At 33.1% G+C, this 25167-nt stretch overlaps 1 protein-coding gene across 17 annotated transcripts in view; it reads right to left on the minus strand.

The window, feature by feature from the left end:
- LOC107064858 (protein turtle) overlaps window positions 1-25167 on the minus strand; it is a 228292-nt gene that overhangs the window by 51716 nt on the left and 151409 nt on the right. For 14 of the 17 annotated variants that reach the window (XM_089174709.1, XM_089174712.1, XM_089174710.1 and 11 more), the window contains 4 exons: window positions 16872-17002; window positions 15210-15383; window positions 14222-14544; window positions 5534-5667 (listed from right to left, as the gene is read on the minus strand). In XM_089174709.1, the coding sequence (XP_089030835.1) occupies window positions 5534-5667; window positions 14222-14544; window positions 15210-15364 (612 nt within the window). In that variant the 5' untranslated portion in view covers window positions 15365-15383; window positions 16872-17002. The remainder of the gene's footprint in view (window positions 1-5533; window positions 5668-14221; window positions 14545-15209; window positions 15384-16871; window positions 17003-25167) is intronic. The other 3 variants (XM_089174718.1, XM_089174713.1, XM_089174711.1) reach the window with 1 other exon arrangement.

The following is a 25167-nucleotide window of genomic DNA, read 5'->3' on the forward strand; positions in this document are numbered from 1 at the left end:
AATTTATATCTCTGCCGAATCTGCGGCAGAAATTTGCGAACATACACCCGCCGTACACGTATGTACGTACGCCTCTCTGTCTCTCCTTTTACAAGAGCTAGTAGTAAGAGAGAGAGATAGAGAGAGAGGAGGATAAGGGGTTGAGGAAGAGGAAAGGGTGGCAATAGAGAGGTTAGGTGGGGGTGAATAAAGAGAGAAATAGAAAGCACGAGCAAGAGAGAGGGAGAGGGAGAAGGAGAGAGAAAGGAGGAGTCAGGCAGGCATGATGATTGTCATTGCGGCAATCATAGTATTGTCCTGCGGGATCTATCGATCGATTAATTAATTACGGGAGAATGGATACGCAGGTTTGCGGAGTCAATATTGAATTCACGTTAATGCATTTCGGGAAACCAATGCAGTCTCGCACGGTAATCGTCTCGGGATCTGCTCTCAAGTACGAATCGATCGCGTTTGACTGGTAACATTACGTCAAACGGCTTTCCTTACATTAATCGTATCCATAATCAAGTCAAATTCAAGCATTTGCCCTCTCCCCCCCCCCTTCTCTAATGGTAAGTCGTATTTCCTTCAAGTAAAATCCCTTTAGGTAGTAGGTATAGTCGTAACATAGTGACACCTAGGAACGTGTTTTACGATATGTTGTCGTGCTTTCAAAACTACTCGTACGAGGTGGGGTGGGGTAGAGTAGTAGTGGTTGTGGGTATGTTAATAATAGTCGTACAGTAGGCGTGCTTAAATTTCGTACGTCATGATAATTATGATTTACGTGACTCAATTACACGAGCACGCGCTTACCATACAAATGGATTACTTTCTAACATGCAAACCGTACAGCAGCCATCTAGGATAATAATAATAATAATAATCATAATAATAATAAATAAACTTAAAAGTAAAGGATAACACAAAGAGATACGATCTACATTATCTAAAAATATATATATATATATATATATATATATATATATATATATATATATATATATATATATATACATATATATACATATATATATAAATAGAAATTAAAAAAAAATTCTTGAACACAAACTTGGCTTATTGCTTAATATTTCAAATAAAAAAGAAATAAAAAGTAAAAAGAGAAAATAAAAAACCGTAGTAATTCTAAATTTATGTGACTTTTCGAATAAACGAAATATTGTTCTTTTTTTTTTCATTCATCGTCAAGTTGGAACGGTTGAAATCTTCTTTGATTGATCCGTCGGTGGTACGTGCGTTAGCAAATCATGCAAAGCACCAAAGGTGGTTAGAGAGAAGACAGAGACATGATTTTTCGATTACCCGCCTCCGTCAAGAGAAAAGAGAGAAAGAAGAGAGAGAGAAGGAAGAAAAATAAAAAAAAATACAACAGATAGAGTGTAGAGGAAGCAAGAGTTAGGGTTATGGGGTGGCAGGATGATAGGGTGACGGGTGTATAGGAATTGGGTGGGGGAAAAAAAAGGTAGAACGGGAAAGTGCACTAGCCCGCATTATTTCGTGATGGACGAGCTCGCCGTTCAAAGGAAATGTGATGAATTGAAAAACTGTCATAGGTCTTTCGCGGCAAAATGATGAAAGCTTCCTTCTCGTGTACGACAATGAAGAAACATTTAACAAATTTTACTCCTCCCACTCCTTCCCACTCTCTCTATCTCTTTTTTTCTTTTACTCTCTTAATGAACACCAATGTGTTTCGAATACGAACACAAACGGATTCTCTTTAACGTTTAATAAATAATCCTATATTTTTATTCACATTTTAAATTAAAATGAAATTGTAATTAAACGTGCTAGTGGATGGAATTATTGGTGCTTTTTTTTTGTCAAAAATAAATCGAAAAGAAACGATAGCATCAATTTAAATTTGAAACAATTAAACAATCGTTTTTCTAAATTATCCATTGACAAATGAGCGTCCAGTTCGACGTTGACGGGTAATGGAACGGTGTTTCTTTCCTTCTCTCTCTCACTCTCTTTCTCCCATTTTTATTTTTCTTTTTCCTTCGCAGGGTCTCTTTTAACTTCCTATTTGGGTAGGTGCAACGAATTTTCTACCTCTTTCCACAGGAAAAAGAAAAAGATTGATACGTACGTTTCGTTCGTTCGTTCGTAGGAATCGGTACCGGAAATAGGTTTGACGCGAATAAAAAAGGCCAAAAAGAGAAAAAAAATAGTAAAAGGGTAGGAATAGAGGAGTGATAAAGGAGAGAAGAAAAAAAAAATTTTTTCAAGCTGAATACTATTGATCAGAACGTTCGAAAAACCATCAGAACTTTATATATATATGTATTATATATGTACATATATATATATATATATATACACACGTATCCGATATCAAATCTGTTTTATCCCCACTTCACCTATTTTATCTTTCCCTTTTTTTTCTTTTTTTTTTTTTTTTTTACCAAGCACAGCATACGACGACTACGACGACAACGACGACGATCGATTGGATAAATCGAGCTTTTTAAAGCTAGTAACACTGATTAAAAGGTTGCTAGGTACGCGCGTATGGCTGATTAAAAGGGCCGATTATTTTATCCGTAGAGAGAGAGAGAGAGAGAGAGAGAGAGATAGAAAGAGTTAGAGAAAATGGTTTGAAGAGAATAAACGCGCGTAAGCGACTTTTTACATTCGAAATCAATTTGCCACGATTTAGAACCAATCAACGTGTCTCCATTTCTCTCTCTCTCTCTCTCTCTTTTTCTCTATTTTTTATGTTTTAACCCCTTTGCCTCTTTTTCGTTTCCATTATTAATTTTTTTATCCCTTTTTTATACTTAATAACCGGGTCCACGAACGAACTTACTGTTACTAAATATGTGTACGTATCTTTGTATGGTTTTTTTTATCATTGATCGATCCCGTAACATTTATAAATGTACACATATGAAAATTTGAAGATAAATCAGAGAGTGAAAATGAATGGAGTTAATAGACGTTAAGTAGCATCGATTTTTTCTTTTTTTTTTTTTCATAGAGGGATTAGTACAGAAAGATTGAAATAGATGATTATCATGTATGTGTATTATGCATGTAATGTCATTATATTTTTTTTTGCGAATGAAGAAGAAGAAGAAGAAGTAGAAGAAAAAAAAATACAAAGAAAGTATGCTCTGCCCTCTCCAGTCCGGATTGTTTTACACAAAAATTCATAGAAAAATATAATACACATTTATACTAATTAAGACAACTTAATTGAACATTAGATTTTTTTTTCTTTTTTACGCGAGACTCTTATAAATATATATATATAAAATATTCATCGAAAATAAATTGATCAAAAATTTGTTAACTTTGTTTAATCTAATTAATTAATAAATATATACGTAAGAAAAATGTCACACGAAGTTTCGTGGACACGGCGGGTCTTGTTTCGCCGTTTGTTCATTTTCATTATTTCAACGAAAAAAATTAAACGAAGAAAATGAATAATAATTATTCAAGCGCGTAAAGCTAAATGAAATTGTCGCGTCAAAGCCAAAAATTATTATTTAATTGTACAATAAATATATAGATATATATATATATACGAATCTTGATAATAATTCTTGCTTGCAACTTTCAAATACGTATTATATGTAATATATATATATATTTTAACGGGGCCCTACTACTCATCGAGCATCCTCCTCCTTGCTGCCAGTTGATCGTTTTATGAATTACGAATGAAAACATGTTAACGACAAAGAACCATTATCAGTCAGGGAAAAATAATACAAGAAAAAAAAACATATATATATATATATATATATATATATATATATAAACGGATTATGTTATAATGAAATGCTTGTAACTGTTTGAATAATAAACAAAATGAAATCAAATAAAGAAATTGTAAAAAGAAACAAAGAAACGATAGTAATGCAGGAGGTTGGAAGAAGTCGTTGATTGGTTGGTTGGTTGGTTGGGTTGTAGGACGAAAATTGAAATGCTTTTCAACGGTTCGAACTAATTAGCAAAGTATTTCAAAAGCAATAGCACAAGCTTTTGCCAGAAACTGCAGAGCTCGTGTAGCCTTGTTATAAAGCTTGTTCGTTGCTCGTCTACTGGAAAAAGTCCCCATGGGTGAACGATCAACCCCGGCATTCAACCTCTGCCCGTATCGCGAAACGTGTATTCGTATAAACAGATACGTCATTGCATTGATGCACATATACATACACATACACATACGTATACTAGTATAGTATATAGTACATGTTCGGATAAAAAGAGAGGAAGATTCGATCGTAAAGCTCATAGGAATACTATTTACTCAGGCAGAATATGCTTTTCTCTCTCTCTCTCTCTTTTTCTCTCTTTTTCTCTCTTTCTCTCTTCATCTTTCTCCTCTATTTTCAGTTCACGCTCCACTTGGCGATTACGCAACGTTAAATCGAGAAATTAAAGAAGAGCAGCGAAATTGCAAGCTACGATATTTTTTTTATTTTTTTTTTTTCTGGGCAAAGAGAGCTAGCAGTAAATTTTTATGTAAACGAAGCTTATGAGAGTGTTCGAGAGAGTACGAAAAAAACGACGAAACAAATAAAGAAAAAAAAAGGAAAACACAAAATATAGAAAAAAAAGGAGAGAGAGAGAAAGAGAGAGAAATTTCAATGTTCCGAATGCTGCTCAATGATCGTGTAATTTGAAAATAATTTTCTCCGAGTAAGGCGAGAAAGTAAAAAATAAAAAAAGAGAGAGAAAATATATTTCCGATGGAAATGTTGACTTGTACCGTTAAACAAAATTTCTCTTTTATTTTCTTTTTTTAAACGTTTAAATGACGAACGCTTTTTTCATAGATCGATAGCACGTAGCACGTTTCGTTATGTGTTACCTTTCGATCGAAGGTAAAATATGAAAATAAAGTTCGCGTTAGGAAAAAAGAAGATAAAAAAAGTAATGAAAAGAAAAATGAACGATTGAAAGAATTCACAAGAGGAAATATTATAATTGACGATGATGTTGCTCGTAGTTGTTTTAAACGAGTGTTCTTATAAAAAATTTTAAAACATCACGATGAAAAGAAAAAACAAGATACGAAGAGTATTTTTTATCAATTACAAAAGAAACATGTGCGATGATGTGAAAAGGGTAAGTAGATACGTAAAATCGTTCCTTGAAAATAAAAAAAAAGATATCAAATCAGAGAAAATAAAAGAAATCCATTGAATGGTGTTCGATAAATTTAAGTTGTAGAAAATTGAGTGTGTTCGATTGGAAAGATGAATGAATCGATGCGAATAATGAATGAATGAATTTCGAATGAAATGATACAATTATAATGATAACATGGGAGAGAGAGGAAAAAGGTTCAAATGTAATTGATATTTAAAATAAAAGGTATTGTTAGAAAATGTTAAAGCACAGAACAATGTGAAGTGCCTGTGAAATTTGGAAAAGTAATCTTATCAAATATGATAATAAAAGCGAGATAATCGTTCCAGCAGCAGCAGGAGTACGCTTGTATTTAATCGAGCAGGGCCCACGTATTTAACTCACGGATATTAGAGAGCAGAGGGTGTCGACGTTATCGTACCTTGTCGCCTACCTTCTTCTCCCATTGAAGAACGTAGGGCACTGGGTGCTCACCAGGGAACTCAACGTGACAGTTGAAGACAACACTTTCTCCCAATATAGCCGTTATATGCACCGCGTCCTGATGACAAAGTCCTGAAACAAAATACAAATTTTAATCAATATCTGTTCTCATATCCATCTATCTATCTCTCTCTCTCTCACTCTCACCTCTCTCTCTCTCTCTCTCTCTCTCTCTCTATCTACCCATCTCTTCATATTTTTCAATATTAAAATAATAAAATATTTGAAATCCATTATTTATATGCCATTGGAAAATTCATTCCAATACGAAATCCAATATGTTTCGTAATAAAAAAACAAAACAAAAAAAGAATTAAAATAACATTTATACGATACAAAAATTCGGTCAGATATTTTGTCTTTATGTTTGAAGAATATTTAATTATATTTTTGTTTTTTATTATTGTACAGTATGTATCTCACTTTTTGTACATACTCAAGGAAAGACAGACATATATTATTTTCTTATATAAATGCAATTTATATGTTATTCCATAGACAGGTGTGCAAAATCTACGATATTGCACAGTTCGTTGTTATTTTATGCTTTGGAACTGTCTCTCTCTCTCTCTTCCTCTCTTTTTTCTTCTTATCCCAAGCATAATATCTCGAACGTTCTTTCGACGATAGTAGAAGCTTGTCAGAGGAATAAATTGAATCCCGTACTCGGTTGGCGCACTTAATGCAATTTGAATGTTCCAAGTTAAAACGTCCAGGTGGAAATACATTCTTCGAAGTTTCCTCGCGTGAAGTTTTACACCGTTGCATATTGCCAAGAGAAACGCGAGAATCCATGCTCTCTCTTTCTCTCTCTCTCTCTTTTTTTCTCTCTCTCTTTCTGTTATACGAAACGTAAAACTTATCGTTGTTTCGTACCAGAAGAGAAATAAAGAGAAACGTACTCGATGAAATTCTTTCGAAAATACAATACACACCTAGCAGGAGAAACGAGTGAAATTTATTCTAGCGATAATAATAATTAACGAATCTAGACACTAATTACTTTCTTTCTCATTTTCCTTGCAAAAAAAAATACCTTAAATTTCTAACTGCCACAGTAGCAGCAGCAGCAACAGCTAACATTAGTCCTACTTTACGATCCTATTTATTTCATTATAAATAGAAAAAATTGTATATTTCGATACAAGTTTTATCATCCTAAAGCTATTACCTGTTATTCAATAAAGGGATAGGTATAGTTTCCGGAAATGTAGAGAGAAAGTCCACCCTTTGTCCGCGAACGAAGGTGCCTTACAATGTTAGCCTTATGATGTAGTTTAATGTTCGAGGACTAACTTTCCAAACAAACGTGACTGTATCTCACGTCAAAAGTTCAGATCAAAGGATTCACTTCGAACGGCACGCGTACCGAAGCGTCGTACTCATCTCTCCCACCTTTTTACCCCCATTCCCAACTCCAATCCCAACCCCCATTCTATACTACAATCCATACACTTTCGAAAAGCTGTTACACGAAAAGCTGTAAAGTCTGTAGGACAGATAAATTGTGAAAGGAAAATCTTGATATATTTTAGGAACGTGTTTTTCGTAGACAAGACAATGACGACGTAGATTTCGATTAGTCGAATAATAGAACGCCGTTTCCAAACGTTTCGGTGTCATTTCCTTTGACGTTGACGCGGTGAAGATTGAGGAGAAGGTTTGAGAGAGAACATTGAAGATGCATTTTGCATGCGATTATTTCCAACGAAGTAACTTCGTCCGATCGATCCTCCCCCAACCCCCTTCTTTCGAAGCTTCCGCGAATATGCAAAATGATAGTAGACGTCTCACGTTTACAATGAATATACACTAAACGATGTCTTATAATTTTTTCCACGTGTTTTCTACTGAATTATGATATCACGTAATACGATTCTATAATAATAATAATTTAATTTTTTAAACGAACGATCAATAAAAAATTTTATATTTATGTGAGATTAAATAATCGACAATCACAATATAATATTATAATATAGTTTTTAATTATTATATATTTAATTAAAATTAAATTAAATTATATATATATATATATATATATATATATATATTATTATATTGTAATATTACAATACAGTTTTTGTCAAGTGTTGTAAAAAATTGCAAAGATAAACAAGACTATTAAAAAAAAAGAACAACAAAATTCCTACAAAACATAAAAATATATTATATGCTAACTCCTTCAATAAAAAATTTTGTCTATCGTTGGATTTTTCCCAGAAGTTAAATCCAGGATACATAATTCTTTGGATAATCGACGAACATATAAATCAAAATCTAGTTTTGTTGCCAATTAAAGCATCTTAAATAACAAATCGACTAATTACTCGGTTAGAAGATTAACGATTACTCGGCTGGTTTGCCGATTGGTATCCACTAGACAGAGATATAGATGGACAGAAAGGGAAAATACGTTTGATCAGTGCGTTAGTTTCTATCGTAAGGAGGTAAAGGTATATCCTTCAACTAGCCCATAGTCGATCTCGTTTGGTACTCGCGCCTTTGAACGGCGATCTATCGGATAACTCTGCGGTGAAGAGCAAGCTCGTGGAAAGCCAACTGGAAATACCTTTCATCCTAACCTGCTTCCTATATCCAAGAACGTCTTCCATCCTTCACCCCCACTTATTCACCCGTTAGATTCCACGCTTCTCTAGATCCTAAGTTTGGTACATAGGTAACATCGAGATTAGTACGTTGGTACGTCCTTTAAATCGCTTTCTGCGTTTACCTCCTACTTTCCACTACTTTCTTCTATCTCCTCCTCTTCCTCTTTTCTACAAATAGTTTTGCTTTTCCCTTTTAGATACGAAAACCAATGTCCGCGCTTGTTTCTCAAAGCCCACTACTATCTCAGTCAGACTAGGTAGTTTGCCTTCCTTGTTTATTTTACCATCGACTATACTTCAAAGTCGTACGGCATCATCGTGTATCGTCCATCTCTCGTTTGGTCGTTGTTCAACGTGAAAAACTAAAGCAATGTGTACGTTGCTTAACGATCCTATTAATTCTTTAACGAAAACTAACCAAACGAGTAAGTATCTACCATCCAACAACTTCTACCTTTACCTTGTTAATTATATATGACGAGATGGATACATTTTTGATTTGCCACTTTGAGAAACTAACCATTGTGTAAACTTAAGTAGTTATTACCAACTTGTAATCTTATTCGTTGATCGTTGATTATTCTCTAGGACAGTTGGTTGGTTGGTTGGTTGGTTGGTTGCTTGCTTGCTTGCTTGCTTCGTCAAGTAGAAATTTGCAAGTTCGTTTTGGAATGTATTAAAGTACGGAAGCTGTGGTAGAAGAAGGCTTTTTCTTGGTCGTTAATTAACCAAACGCAAAGACGTTATAATGAAACGTGAGAAAATATCACGGTAACGTTGTTCTATGACGTAAAATGCACACGCTTCGGTTCATCGTTTCTCTCTCTCTCTCTATCTTCTTGCCGTTGCTTTTAAAGGAAAGTAGTAGAAGAAGAAGAAAATGAAGAAGGGGCAAGAAATATCCTCGAATATTTTACCAGCCAAATTTTCAAGCAGCGACGAAGCGTGAAATTAACGAGACGTTGCATCGGATCTCTCTCTCTCACTTTCTCTCTCTCTCTCTCTCTCTTTCTCACTTAGTCTTTTTCTCTCTCAGTCTCTTTCGCACGCAAATACATGAAGCTTCGCGTAAGTTAAATAGTTAAAGCACCTGTTTAAGGCTGTTTCGCTTTTGCCGTTGCTAACGCTATGCTTTTCCACGCGCGGTTGAACCACCCAGGAAACCGGGCTAAAAGCAATTAACCGATACTAACGAGTATTCTACAGCCCTTATATTCTAAAGACTACAGAATTGATATTAATTATTTAGAAAGAGGTAAGCGGATATTTTACATAATCCAAAGTAAAAGACGCATGAAAATTTGTTAGACTTTAATTCAATTAAAATGACGATAAATATTCGTGTTATAAATTTTTGATTGATCAAATAATAAATTCAAACAAAAACATATGATTTATTATTATTAAATTATTATGGTGACCATATATGATTATAAATTTGTTCTTTGACACCGTTAAAATCCTACTTCAATGAGATATATTTCGATACGACTGATTCTTTATATCTTCGTCATTATCCTTACGGAACGAGAACCGTCATCTGTGCAATATTGTTCGTTGTTCCGCTAACCATCTGTGCGATGATCACGACTACGACCATAATCGTCCTATAAAATTGCAAGTTAGAAAGACCAAAGTTATCGGATTCTTTTTCTTTTTTTTCTTTTTACGAACGACCATGTTCTTTTTTTATTACGATGATTAATTGCACATTTTAACGACGACACCGAGAAGATGGTGACGATGATGATTCCGTACAAAACTTAACAGCAATGTTGCTGCTGTTTTCAAAGAATATCGTTCAAAGTTGTAAACTTCTTCTTTAAAGATCGTTAAGAGAAAGGGGAAAAGGGAAGAAAAAAAAGAAAAAAAAAAAAAAGAATTTATGATCCTATAATGCAAAGTCATTAAAAGAAAATAGAAATTATCTTACTACTCATCTTTAAAGTTCCAATCAATTTCAATTTCAATTTCAATTATTATTATTATTATTATTATTATTATTATTATTATTATTATTATTATTATTATTAATTTAATTTAATTATATTATTAATTTTTAATTATATTTACTATCGTCTTCCTATTACTTACAACTGTACAAATTTAATTATCATTAATCTTTGAATAAGTTTTACAAAATGAAATATCAAATTTTTTGCTATCATCTATCTAAATTTGAAAATACAAAAATTAAAATAAAATGCCTTTGATTTTACCTTTTTTTTTCTATCGAGATAAATCGACGACATTACGTGAATTTAATAAGATATTTAAAGATGGAACTGAGAGAGCAGCAAACGGATAAAGTCAGGGGTGGAGGAAAAAGCTTCGTGAATTCCGGTTGAAAATAATTGGGAAATAAATAAATTACGAGCGTTAGGCGGCAAAGTTTTGCTAAAATGGTGACGACGTGGTAGAAGGAGGTGTAGGTGGGAGTTTAAGGGGTTGAAAAGTGAAGGGATAGTATTTGGGAGGGGGAGGGAACGAAAGTAATGCCGCACAAGCGGCGATCACAATGGCCGCTTTACGCCCATGCCCTCAACTTAGGAAACTTTCTATATTAAACAACTTTTCCGCTAATTTTGCTATTCTCTTTTTTCGTCATTTTCTCGTATTTTCCGTTTCATCCCTCTCCTTTCAGTCTACTTCCTCTTTCTTCTTCTTCTTCTTGTTCTTCTTCTTTTGCTACACGCCTTCAGTTCACTTCAATTTCTTTCATTCTCTTTTTCCTTATCGTATTCTCTTTCTCCGTTTACAACGTTTCTTGGTAATTTCATTCTCACCCTTTCTATCTTCTTCTTCTTTTCTTTATTTTTTTTTTAATACTATACATGGGAGGCTATAAAAACGTCTGCCTACCATCGAGAACCTGAAGCTCGAAACTCTTCTTACCGTTCAACTTTTGCCACCGTTTTAATTACCAAAGTCAGTACCATTCGTTCGTATCTTGAAATAAAAATAAAAGAAATAAAAATAAAAAATTGCAAGAAAATTGTGTAAAAGGTGTTTATTGGATTTAATGGGATTACCACTTGAAATGGTCTCCGGCAATAGTATTAAAAAGAAAACAAAACTTAATAGAAAATATTACACGTATAAATATAAATAAAATCGGTTTAATCGATCCCATCGTTTTGTTTTTTATTTTTTGTTATAAGATAGATTTTCTTTTTACGAGTTACGATTTAATTACTTCTTCTAGTATATATATATATAGATATGTAGATGTTTTAGCTTTGACTGTAAATCCCGTTTTTGAAATAACGCACTCGTGTCGACGTTAAATGTCGCCTACTTAAACGCAAAGATCTTCTCATTAGAATGTTTCGACGTACGCTTCTCCGACTTTCACAAATCTCATTCGTTCCTGAACACATTCGCACGAGAAAGCTAATGGAATATAATTACCATGTAATTGCGACAAATTTCATTATGTTAAAGTAGTGCGACGTGTATCGAATAGACATTAATGTATAACATATTATAAACATTCATGAAAGTAATTATTAGTTTATCAGTTGAAATATCGATATTATTATTAATTTTATTCGCACTTCTTTTGAAATGTATTTCATTCTTGAAAAAAGAAACTAAAAACTGAAAAAGAAGACTCGTATAATCCGATTGGACGTGTATATGATCTTTAAAATGCGTATGTAAAGTAAAGTAAGTACGTGCGTGAATATACACACACGTGTATAAACATAAGTATACGAAGATTCCTTCCGTATGTTATTTACAGCGTATAATTATGACAATCTCTTTTTTAAAAAGAGTTTTAATAAAACTCATTCTCATTAAAATGATACCAACGAGGATAACAAATGCAACGCAGATTTGTTGTACGTTAATACGTTAATTATGTATAATAATATGCACGAGGATGTATCAAAAAAAAAAAAAAATAAAAATAAAAATAAAAAAACAAATAAAAAGAAATAAATGAAACTACGAATACTTTGATACATTTCAAAAGAATATATGTACTTACAAGAAATATTAAATTCGATAATTACACTCGTACTCTGGTTGATCGTATATAAGTAATAGAAAAGAAAAAAACCATTAGTCTCGGATGAACACTTTTTATTTTATATTTTTTTATCACCAATAATCGAATCAATTTAATTTACTTTAATTTCGTTTTTTAAACTATTAACACGTGATTTCAGTTTTAACATAACGTAATTATCACGATTATGATTCAAAAAATTATAATTACATTAATAATTTCTACGTACGAACACGAACGAGAGGGTTGATATTTTTATTTTTTTATTCTATTTCTTTTATTATCTTCTTCTGCCAATTAGAAACGCCGTTATTCGTTTGAAAATGGGAAAACAATATCAGAATGAATTCGAGAGAAATCATAACAAAGTTAACGCGCCTAATGGAAAATCCTCTGGAGAAAATGTAATTGCAATTAGGCAAAGGTTCCTCCTACGTTTAAAAGAGGATTATTAATAAAGATAATTAAAAATAGTAATCCCTTTCAAAGAGATAGAGAAAAAGAACACAGAATGGTAGACATCATCCCCCGTCGTTCTAATTAAATATCTTACGTTACTCACGCGGAAAATGGAAGTAATCGAAACTACAAGGGATTTTCATTATACTCGTCGTCCGATCGTTCGAGTTTAAATATCACAATGTAACTAAAAATTGATCAATCATTCGATTTAAATTAACCATTTTTATTTCAGAAAAATAAGATTCCTATTTTTTAGTTTTTTTTTTTTTTATGTTTTTCTATCTTTTGTATTTTTTTCTTTTCTTTTTTCCATCACCATTTAAAATCCTTTACATTGGTACACGAGAAAATCACGTCTTTTCAGTTCGATCGTTATGTCGTTGAAAGAAAGTTATTTTCTCGACCGATTTTGTGGATAGACACGAGAAAAAAAAAGAGAAAGAAAAAGATAGTAGTAGAGAGGAAGTAAAAGAAAGAAAAAAAAAACAAAGTCCTCTTGAAAATTGTTCAGACTAGCCGAAAAACTGCTTCGCCGGGTAGTACGGATGTTATCAAAGCGAATTCAACGTTGCAAAAGAGTTCAAAGTCTCGTTATTTCTGTCTCACTCTTTTTCTCTCTTTTCTTTTTCTTTTTCTTTTTCTTTTCTGCCAACAGACGACCCATTCACACGCTTTTGGGCGTGTATCGTAGGACGGAAGCTTTTTCTAATTGAAATTCGTATAACGCGTCACTCGTTCCACCATAAAAGATACACACACACACATTTGAGTTTTATAAAACGTACCATGGTCGTATTTTAAACGAATTTTTTTAACAGTTTTATAAAAATACCAACGATTAACGGAAAAAGTTAAGATTTGTCTCTTACTTATCAATTGTGATTCCTTTAAAAAAAAAGTTATAACTTATTCATGAATTTTTTAAAAGAAAACAAAATTTTGTATCTCGAATAAACTCGATTTTGATGATCTGATAAAAAATAATTTTAACATTTCAACTAAAGGATACTACATTTAAAGATAAACGAGTTACATCATGAAATAGAATACATGATAAATTGTAATTAATTATCGTTTAATTGAACACGTAAGTAAACTGTTGGATTGATACTCAAGCCACAATTATAAGTCACCTAGTTCTAAATTGACATCGTTACGATTCCGATTTCAGCGTATCTGTGCACAGTACACTGAATTCGAAATCGATCTATCAGTTCTACTCGAGAGACCATGGGGTAGCTATCAGTTTGGTCAGAGAAACCTAAATTATGTAACGAGATGGATACTAATCGATGATACGTATTTATATCTATTCCCTATCCTATATATATATATATATATATATTGTATCTATTGTATCTATCATTCTCATAACACAGTTTATATTTATCCTATTGATTATATAATTGTCTTAAAGTAAGATCTGTATATTTTACATTAACAATACTAAAAAGTATGTAATATCATTCAATTAATTTATTTGTAATTAAAAAAAGAAAAAAAAATGATTTTGAATAATTACTTGTAAAATGAATACCTGGTGTGGCGAGGAGAACGATGCCCAAAAGCAAAGTTTTTGTGGCCACTTCCGCGATCCGCCGGAAGTCCCTGCGACACCACCGTAGTCGCTGTTTCCTTTCACCATTCCCTTCCCCTTCCGTCGTCGCTTCCGCTTCATTCTCGATGCTGTCAAAACTATTCGTGGAAAACCTCAGCTTCCCGTGGTAGGATCCATCGGATCCTATTACGCGTTTCAAAATTCTTATCTCTTCCGTATCCTTCTCTTTCTCTTGACGTTTATACGCCCGGGAACCTGTACAAGTTGGCTGACCGGAAACGAGAATCGCTCCGAACTCAACCCTTTAAAAACCAAATAAGAAAAAGAACGCTTTTTTTAATATACGAATAAATATTCAACGATTATGATTAATGTTACATATTTAATTTAATGACAGGTACGTTCTTTTCTTTTTTTTAATTCTTATTCGTTTTATGTTTTCACGATTTGAAAGTTTACAAAATAAACAAGGGATCATGCTAGGTTTGAAAAAATTATTTCATTTCGAAAACATTCTGAATACTTCTGTAACTAACTGTAAATAATAATTTTCCCTTTTATCATCCTTTTATAATTGAACGTTCAACGTGATTCCACGGACACGAGTAACCTGGTGATTTGTGGTCACGCAGAACGTACGATCATTGATATCGATTGATAATATATACCTTGTTTTATCGATATTCAACTAATTCCACGAGACAAAGTGTACGCTTGTTAATTAATATCGATTAGGATAATCGTTAATAATGTATTTGCTATTGATAGTTTCTTATATTAATTAAATAATTACAGGATTTATCATTGTATAATATAGAAAATGTTCGATGACTTTACTTTAAAAATATTAATTACAAGAAGTAATAATAAAAATAATCAATCAATTTAATCGAATACTTTGAACATATCACCTTAGAAAAATAATAATTATTATATCAAATAATAATTTTTTCTTTACTATACTTACTTATCCTCATCCTCGCAAGTGCCATTCTCAACAGGTACGTAAAAACCATCTTCTTGTCTTAAAAAAGGAGGATTCTCAGAAGAATTTCGTTCGCAGGATTGGGACTCGAGCCTTCGCCGGAGGTCCGTGGCTTGTAGCCCTCCTCCGCCCCCCATACCCCCGCTCCCATAGTATCTACAATCACAATTACGATTCTTATAAAAGGTAAGATCGTTTAGCACGCGTTTCAATCGATTCGACCGTCTCGTATTGAGTCGTCAGTGAGACTGACGAGACTTTGTTTACTATGATTTGACTAGGTCAAACACCATTATACGAATACACCGGTAGAAATTGTAAACACCTTGAAGAAATGGCTCGTTATATATGTGTTATTTACTTTTAAATACTCTGTAACACATATGAAATAAAAACTGTACTTTTTCTTCATAAATTTTTTTTTTGTAATTTCACGTTATTTCTTTTCTACTGTGAATTATGTATTGTATATATTAAGAGGAATTATTTTATTTTCTATAGTATAATAATTTAAATATATTATAATATATAGAGTGTGTGTGTTATATTTTAACTAAATGTTTAATTAAACATACAAAATATTATAAAAATGAAAATTTATTATTTTATTTTCTATAGAATATATTATACTGAAAAAAATAATATGGCATAATGGATCATACGTAACATGCTAAAATTACATTTAAATAACATGTTATATCTCGTACATATAAAATTAAATTAAAAAAAAAAATATGTTCCTAAAGATCTAATAATTTTGAAAAATAAATTACATCTAAAAAAAAAATAAAATAAATTTTATTAATATGAATAATTATTATCAAATATTTTGAACGTATCGAATTTTATTAATGGCTCATAAAATAGCAAGAAAGTGGAATAAAGTGGTTGGATTAAGGAGTGGAAGTTGATCAACCAACCTCAGAATAGATAAAAGAAAATGAAATCGGATAATCGGTCTTTTATTATCCGACCGTAAGAATAGTTGTATCGAATGGAAAGCCAAACGATTCTCGTATTCGAAACTAAAGAAAGATTTTCATGTCTTACCGCGAACGAGTTTACACGACTCCACTTAAAAGTCATCGAAATTCGATGGGTATTGTCGATAGGATAGTATCTTATCTTATTCATAGTCTCACTTTCCAATAGGAAAATGAGATTCACCAGTTGGAATAGTTTCTATTTTAAATAACACACACACACACCTATCGGTCAACTTAAATCTATATACATTCTTTTTTTTCTATTTAAAAATTAAAGACTATCGTACACGATATTTAGTTCAAAGTTAAATTATTCATCCTACTGATATATTATATAATTTTGATATGAAAAAATTATTATAATAATTTTTCCACGAAAATCATAATTCACGTTTTATTCATTAAAAACTTTTGAAAGAAAAAAAAATGATATTATAATATAAATATCCTAATTATGTATTATTTAAAATAAAAGAAAAATTTACCAAAAAAACATTTTACCAAAATATTCCTAACGAGCGTACGAGAATGAATATTTTTATTTTATTTTATTTTTTTTTTTTGGTTAACCGTATATTGATCGTTATAATAATAATGAAATTTCTAAGAACATTAGAGAGGAGTAAGTAATTAAATATAATTAAAAGAGATACGTTACCCCTGCCGCTCCGCCGCCACTACCGCTCTCCGGATCGCCCGCCTCGTTTGCCGATTTTCACGATCCTCGCCACTTTCAGGTTCTCCTCGAGAGCCACCTTAACCACCACAGCAGCGTGTTGCTATCATCACCTGAAACGAGGAGGAAATATTGCGATAGTTTAATGGTCTTTTGGTGCACGACAATATATACCAACGTCCCAATGGGATATACACATTTTATGGCTAATGTTACAACCACGGAATATTACGCACACGCGTAAACCCCTACTATATCTTCACCGAATTTTCCGAGTAACGTGGCATTAAACAACCTACTCTCTCTCCTATTACCTATATCTATTTACACGTAAATATACCTACTATACATACTACATATATATGTAAGTATATGCACGTATCTAACCGTGGGCGTATCTAATAAAAGAGCTTGCTTTCAAATCGAGTCGTATAAAATGAATATTTTTTCTTTCTATATTTTTTTTAGATAAGGCAAATATCAATGCAACACGTTATTACGTCAACAACTACAACAACAACGAAGAATTGATTTAAAAAAAAACCGTAGATGGGATAGTCAAACCTTGCATTGATGTCACCGAATAAAATATATTCCTTTTGGAGTATATTGAAACGACTAAAGATCAAAAAACATTCGATTGAATCGTCAAGAATTTTTGAAGTACATAGAGGACTATGTCATTGTCGACATTATTAATATCTCGAGTGCTATTCATACTTTGTGTCCTATAACAAATATCGTTCTACTTTGAGAATAATATATAATTTTCCTTTCTTTTCTCTTACAAATTGGAAACAATTGTCCTATTATTTTTTTTTTCATTTCATCAAAGTTGTTTTTTCTCTAATTTTTTTATTTTCTTTTCATTTTCTTGCACGAGTTATTCAATTACATTACCAATCATTTCGGTGAATTTACAACGTGTCCAAAGTTTATGTAACTCTGTAGCAAATAATCTTAACTAGTCATGAACCTCTTCAACAAACTACCATCTGCATTGCTAAAACAAGGATAGTTTGTAAAGGAAAAGAAAAAGTTTAAATTGCATCAATTGCGGTGAAAGGCTTCTTTCTCTCCTCGAGCACGACCGAGACTCGGGGAATTCCCTTCGTGTTAGAGTACGGTGATTCGACGTAGTAGAAACGTGAATCGAATCGATTAATAGTAGCTCGCACGTGTTCGAATCTATGGAAACTGACAGAGAAGTGAAACGAGAAACGATCGAATCAATTTAGATTCGAGAGAGAAAGATGATGGTTAAACCATCGTCATAATCATTAACCCTTCTAACATTTGTAAAAGGTGTCATGTGATTCAATGGATAGTCAAAGATGGATAGAAGTATGTAATTAACGTACCGTTAAAATAATACCTCTTGAACGATCTTTTAATTCATTGAGATTATAGTACGGATACTTCAAATATAAGGAAAATAAAATAAAAAATAAATTCTTTAAGTATCGTGAGAAACTAAACTAAGTTCTAATTTAATTTAACAGCGTTATAGAATTGAAAGATGTTAATTAAATTCTAGTTAAACTCTAACCGTAGCTGACACCGTTGTGTAATAAATAATTTCCACAAAAAAAAAAAGGTAATCGATGATTATTAAACGTTTCTCGAGACCCCTTAGAGAGCTCTTATTCGAGTTAGGAATATCTAATCTTTGTAAGCGCAAGTTTATTCCCAGGAAGTACTACGTCCTTCTAACGTTTACGAGCGTGTCGATAGTAAAATACCGATCCTTTGCAATGTCCTAACCAGGTGTCTACTACCAGTAAGGACTCCCGCGGTGATTGACTACAGTCAACGACCAACGGGAATGTTAAATGAAAGTAGGAGAACTTACTCTAGCGACTAAATCGAACTAGTGACGATTAAACGTCATTGTAAAATTTAATATCGAAATGAAAATTCAGTAGGAAAATTTGTTTATAAAAATATAAAAAAAAAAAATACAAAAGAGAAAGAAGAAGAATTTTGTACGATCGGTGCAATAAATTGTCACGTATGGTGTTTGTGTCTATCTTTATAGATTTTGTTATCTTTTCTGTTTTATTTTTTTTTCTGCGTTCATACAGAAGCTTTAAATAGGCGATATACTTCGTTATATTGTATAATATTCTCTGAACGTAAACGTCCAATATTCTATAATACTAGATCGCAGTTAGAACGTTGTTTGTAAAGGGAACAAAGGTGCTATGATATCCAATAAACTCTACGCGTTTGACGTTTTTCAAAAAGATACGTCATAGAGTAATAAAAAGAATCGTGAAATAGAAAAGCTTTTCTCGATCTATAATTTTATTTCCTCCCCATCGTTATACCCATCATTCATTTCGCGTTCCAATAAAAACATCACGTTACATTTAAATCGATACGAAACACCATGAGATTCGTATCGAAAAATGAATAAAAAAGAAAGAAGAAAAAAAGAATGAAACAAGAAATAAACAAAACATTATTGCAAGTCATAAAAGTCAACGTTAGCAGAGGATAACAGATATATAGAGAGAAATATTTCCTGTTGAATTTTCGAGGATCGAGTATCGGCCCAACTACTTCGGCTTTATCACCGTTATCACTCTCAGCGTAAAGTCACGTTTTAGTGGTGCACGGTCAAACTATTCTAAGCCCAGATGCTAGTCAGCTATAAGTACTTCTTCCCTCGCAATCGAGTCGAATGAACCAACTATAAGGTGTGAGACTATCTCTTCATTCACCTCCTTTCCCCAACCCCCTCTTCTCTCTTCTCTCATTCTAAACTAGCATATATGTACGTATCTACATATATATATATATATATACATAGAAGCTAACATGAGACTAGATATACGTATATGTATATGCGCATATCTGTGATAGCTGGTTTGTACTCAGAGAGACGTCAGCACCTCAGCAAGAAGGGGGATGATACGAATGTGTGCATGCATGTATGTGTGTTAGATAGAGAGGAAGCACAGTGCTAATAGAAGGTGCAGAGAGCGAACTGTTTGAACAATGGCACATGTCGCCCGTGCAATTGCGCACCGCCAAACGGGCTACGACACCAGCTGTCATAACCCGTCTTCGTGTTCCTCGGTTATTAGCACCGAGCCGGTGGGATTGACCAATTTCTCTTACGGTATTTCTGCTATATCATAATCCGAATTTCTGATTAGTCCAATATAAATCCCCCAAACCCCGTTCGACCTTTTTCACGTATTTTTATTTTTATTTCTAAACCAACCAAAATTTCCTTTCTCTTTGACTACTAATGTAAGAAAACTCTTTCAAATCTGATTAATCAGATTGATAATGATGATGATGATTGTCGTTTAAATAAATCAAGATAAACTAATTTGAATGCACCGTTAAATGACAGGAAAGGATTGTTTTAGAAGGCAACCCAGGTGTCGAGCAGGAATATTAGCGATGGTTAAGAACAAAATCCTTTGTAATTAAGCGAATTACTCGAAAAGGTGTGGAGGAGGAACTGAGAGATAATTGAAAGGGAATTCTGATGAACATACGAACTCGTATGGCGACTGTATCTCTTCCTAATTGCGATTACTTTTGAAGGAAGAAGAAGGTAATTGGAAAGTGGAAAATTACTCGAACGTAATAATCACGTAGGATGCATTGTTATTATTTATTTTCCTATGTTCATCTCAAACGTTAACACTTAATTATATCTTGTAACAAATAAGATATATAAAAATTTTCATAAATTATTTTTTAAAAATATACGATGACGTTTACGTAATACGAGAAGTAGGACTCTTGACACTGTAAACAGAGAAAAAGAAAAAATAAGAAGAAACTTTCTAGTATCACGAGGTATGATTTTCGAGGACATCTTTCAAAACTGGAGTTTAATAAGAACTTTAACAAGACGGTCAAGCATTACGCATGCTATCACGAAGTTGTTTGTCCACGTTCCATTTAACTCGGAGAAGGCTTGGTCATTCAGAAGAAAACACGTCCACTCGACTCTTTGAAAAGAAGGTAAAACGTTAGCAATAACCTTGGACTCGCTCGACTTTGAGCTCTCTGCTGAGCTTCAAATCGTAGATAGATGTCAATGAAAAAAAGAAAAAAAAAAACTAAGCTCTCTGAAAGAACACACACACACACACACACACACACACACACACACAGAGAGAGAGAGAGAGAGAGAGAACAAAAATTGGGGAAAGAAAAATTCATCAAAGGTAAAGAAAGTTTACAAAAGACATTCTGTGTTACATCAGAATCGCGTAGTCATGGTTGATATAACTTCGCACCCGAAAATTCCCTAGGCATGCAAGCAACACGTAAGATGATTTTTTAAATGAGAAAACTCCTTGAATCGGTCAGAGAGTTATATATATATTCAGTAGGAGTATACTCTTTTATCATGTATGGCAAAAGCTTCGATGGTTTCCTGCTTCATTATACATAGTTTCTCTTCCATCCTTCCATCCTTCTCTAATCTCTAATGCGCGCGTGTGCACGTCTCAACCTATACCATCTAGAAGCCTTTCAGCTTCCATAACCACCGAGCGTCTATCCGTCACGAAATCTGTTTGAACGTCCTCCTGGCACGATGATGAGGATGTTAATTATTACCGTCAAGGTTCACCCTAACTACGAAGAGACAGAGAGAGAGACAGAGAGAGAGACAGAGAGATACAGAGAGAGAGAGAGAGAGAGAGAGAGATCTACTAACAGCGCGCTGAAATTCCGGAATGAAAGGGAAGGAAGGCGAGGTCACTCGATATCGTTGCTGCTGATGATTCTGACTGACCAAAGTACAAAAAAAAGATCTTCCTTTTTGATGAAACATGCATCAATGGGGAACACGTGTGTGTCACCTAATCATTGACAATCTTTTTCTTTTCTTCCAAATTTTAATACGATTATATATCTTAATCTTATTCTTGAAAAAATCCTTTGAACTATGTAAATACTCATTTTAAAATAATATGACGATATAAAGATCGGTTTATTCTCTTAAATTGAACTTATAGTAGCTTCGTTTAAAATGCCTATGAAAAGCGAGTAGGCGTTCATAATCGCGTTATATACACGTGGAATACGAAATCCGCTTTGGGCAGCACTCATCGTCGTTGTACTCGCTTCATCGGAGATGCGGATTCGTTAAAGACTTAATTATTCAGTCTCAATTAAATCTGCTCAGTTTTCTCCTTCTATTTCTATCTTTATCTCTCTCTCTTTCTCTCGTTTTCTCTCAACCTCTCACACTATTCCTATCTACAATTAATCCTATTATGTGATGGTCAAAATCGAGGAAAAGGACTTTTCCTGGTTTACGCGTCCCTCAGTTTAACCCGTTAAACGGATTGGTCCTACTACGTCCGGTGTTCGTATTTATTTTATCTTCTACCTCGCACGATCGGAGCTTTTCTTCTTTCAGGTGAATTTCGAATTAAGGATAGAGGAAAAGTGATGGTCTTTTTTTCTATTTTTTTTTCTTTTAACGATTATTCCTTAAAGTTTTATAAACGCATAGCCATTATTCGTGACTATATTAAACTATCCTCCCCTTTCTCCCCCTAGCTTTCCCATCCTAGCTTTTCCCAGATCTACCTATCCCTACCTCCCACCTACTACATTTCCCTCGTTTTAATATTTCATTAGTTTGTTCAATAAAACTATTATGGATCATAATGGCAAGAGATTACATCGCTATAAAACTTTGCATTTTACGTTTCTAAGTTTTTCTCTCTTTCTATCTTTACGGCAGACTCCGAGAAATCGTAATCAAAAGTTGTTGAACATTGCGAGATCTTAAAGGTCATATAAGACGAGAAATCAAAAGTTATAAAAAAAATATGAGAGTTATATTTCGGTAAATATGAAAGACAATTTTTTATCATAAAACGAAAATCAAATAATACATTTGAAATAATATAAGACGAGAAAAATCTACAACAACAAAACAGTAAAAAAATAAAGCAAATTTCTACTGTTTCTTTGTTAAATAGAACGTCGAGAATATTGATGAGTTTTAAATAAAAAATATGCAAGAAAACAAGAGAAAACATCAAGATCATTAAAGAATTCCTGTAAATTCAAGCCGTCTTGTTCTGGCATAAGGCTTTTGTTAAAAAGATTTGCATTGAAAAAAAAAAAAAAAGAAAAATGCCACGATGCAAGGTGAAAAAAATAAAAAAGATGTAGGTGGTACAAGGAGGACGAAGAGTAAAAAAAAGCGAGATCAAGTATAAGATAAGATATACAAGCTTGATATTCTTTTATACATAAAACGCGTTGTTTGCTCATTTTTATCTTCAAGAAAGAGATCTTCAATGAAAACTAGCGCGTCTCATCCTTTATCAGACATGCCTGTTTCTCGCTCGTTCGTTCGTACGGAACGGAAACATTCTTTTCTTACCTTAGACGAAGAAAAACATCGAGAAATGGGATGAATTTTTTTCATACCGAAATATAAAAAAGAAATAAATAAAGAAAGAAAACTTTTTAGAAAAAAGAATACCCTTGGAACACTCGTTTCGAAAAGAAGAAGAAACAACATTGATACCACGACGCGTATAAGGCTTTTTCTTTAACGTGGAAAAACTTATACGGTCGGTCGGTCGGTCGGGAGGGTGAGAGTTGAGGGGTGAGGGATCGAGTTGCGTGATTTATTTCCCTACGCGAGAAAAGAATAAATCCGGCGAATTTCAGGATCCTAAGCTAAGCTTCACCCCGTGGACCGCAACAGCCACGAAGAGAGAATCCACCTACATTTCCTCTTTACCTTTCGCAAAAACGTATTTTCTACTTCGTGAATCGAGAACGAAGAAAGAGGGTGAAGAGAAAAACAACAAGAAAGCAAAATGAAAATGTAGTATGCATAAGTAGAGTACAGAAATAAGGTAAGGCGAGGTACGAAGAAACAATACATATTATGCAAATCATGATACTGAAATAGCTTCGGAAAGAATTTCGAGGAGTGGAAGAGAAATATCGATCCTATTCTGCTTTTTAAAAAATAAAACAAGAATAAAACAATCCTATTATACGTATATATATATATATATATATATACAAAATATATAGCAGAGTACTCGCAATGTTTTTCATTCATAATGATTACAATTAAAATGCGAGGCAACACAATTGAACGTTGTGGTTTCTAATTAAACGAGTTTTCGCGAATGGAGAACGATTAATACGCGTACCACTTTTTACTTTATTTATTTTTTTGTTATTTTCCTACTCGATTCGAACGTTTATTTCGAAATTTATCGTAGTATACGATAAAGGTTTGTATAAACATTTATTGAGATTGCAAATGCGGATGGTTGGTACCATATCGTTGCCGGAAAGGACGAATATCGTATACGAGTTAACTCCTGTTCAACGTAGAATTGTTTATGGACTGAGAGAGAAAGGGGAAGAAGAATTGGAGCCCAATAGGTGGTGGAGAAGAGAAGAGATTCAGCGAACCAAATTGTTCAACCGCACTTTACTCCTTTATTGTGTCGTTGAACAGCTTCGAACTCCTGTAATTGACTCCGTTTACCTACGATATCCGCTTCAATTCACAGAATACTCCTATCCAACTTTCTCTCTTTCTCTTTCCCTTGAATTCTATCATTTTCTCTCTCTCTGTCTCTTCTTATCCTACTATTTTAACAGGATGTACCTATCCAACTCTAAATTAATTTCGCCACACAGGACAATCGTTTACCGATTATTAAACTCGAACAAACCGATATCGAATTTTGTCCGAGTTCACCCGCCTAATTTCGCTTATGCATGATTCAGGAAGACTAAACTTTACCTTTACCTGGAAAATAAAGTCATTTTCAGATAACTATATTTAAGAAATGATTTATATCTGTTAAAAAATATTTATTATTTTACAAGAATGTTATTTGACTAATTATATAAATTCAAAACAATAAAATCTGTGCTACATGTAAATGCAAAATTTGAATATTTTCAACAAATCTTTTACGTATCAATTATTCTAAGGTTAAGTTTTCTGGTTGTTACGTGAAGAAGCAAAATTTTTCTGTGAGAATTTTCGCGACTTAAAGACGCGTACGAGAGGAAATAAAAGCACCCTGTGAAGCTCACTCTATGTATGTAGTTTTCCGACGTGCGATGCATTTAAAGATTTCCGATAGAAAGATTGAAGTATTTTTAAATCTATGTGCTTTTTTCTCTCTATCTCACTCTTCCCACCTATATTCCACTATTTCTTTCTTTTTTTTTTTGTTTTATCTCTGTCCCTCTTTCTCGCAAAAGCTTGCACTATTCACGTAAATCAGCAATCGAC

Source organism: Polistes dominula, unplaced genomic scaffold (genome assembly GCF_049000335.1).
Source record: "Polistes dominula isolate Pdom_NZ unplaced genomic scaffold, Pdom_raw_medaka contig_16, whole genome shotgun sequence".
NCBI lineage: Eukaryota > Metazoa > Arthropoda > Insecta > Hymenoptera > Vespidae > Polistes > Polistes dominula.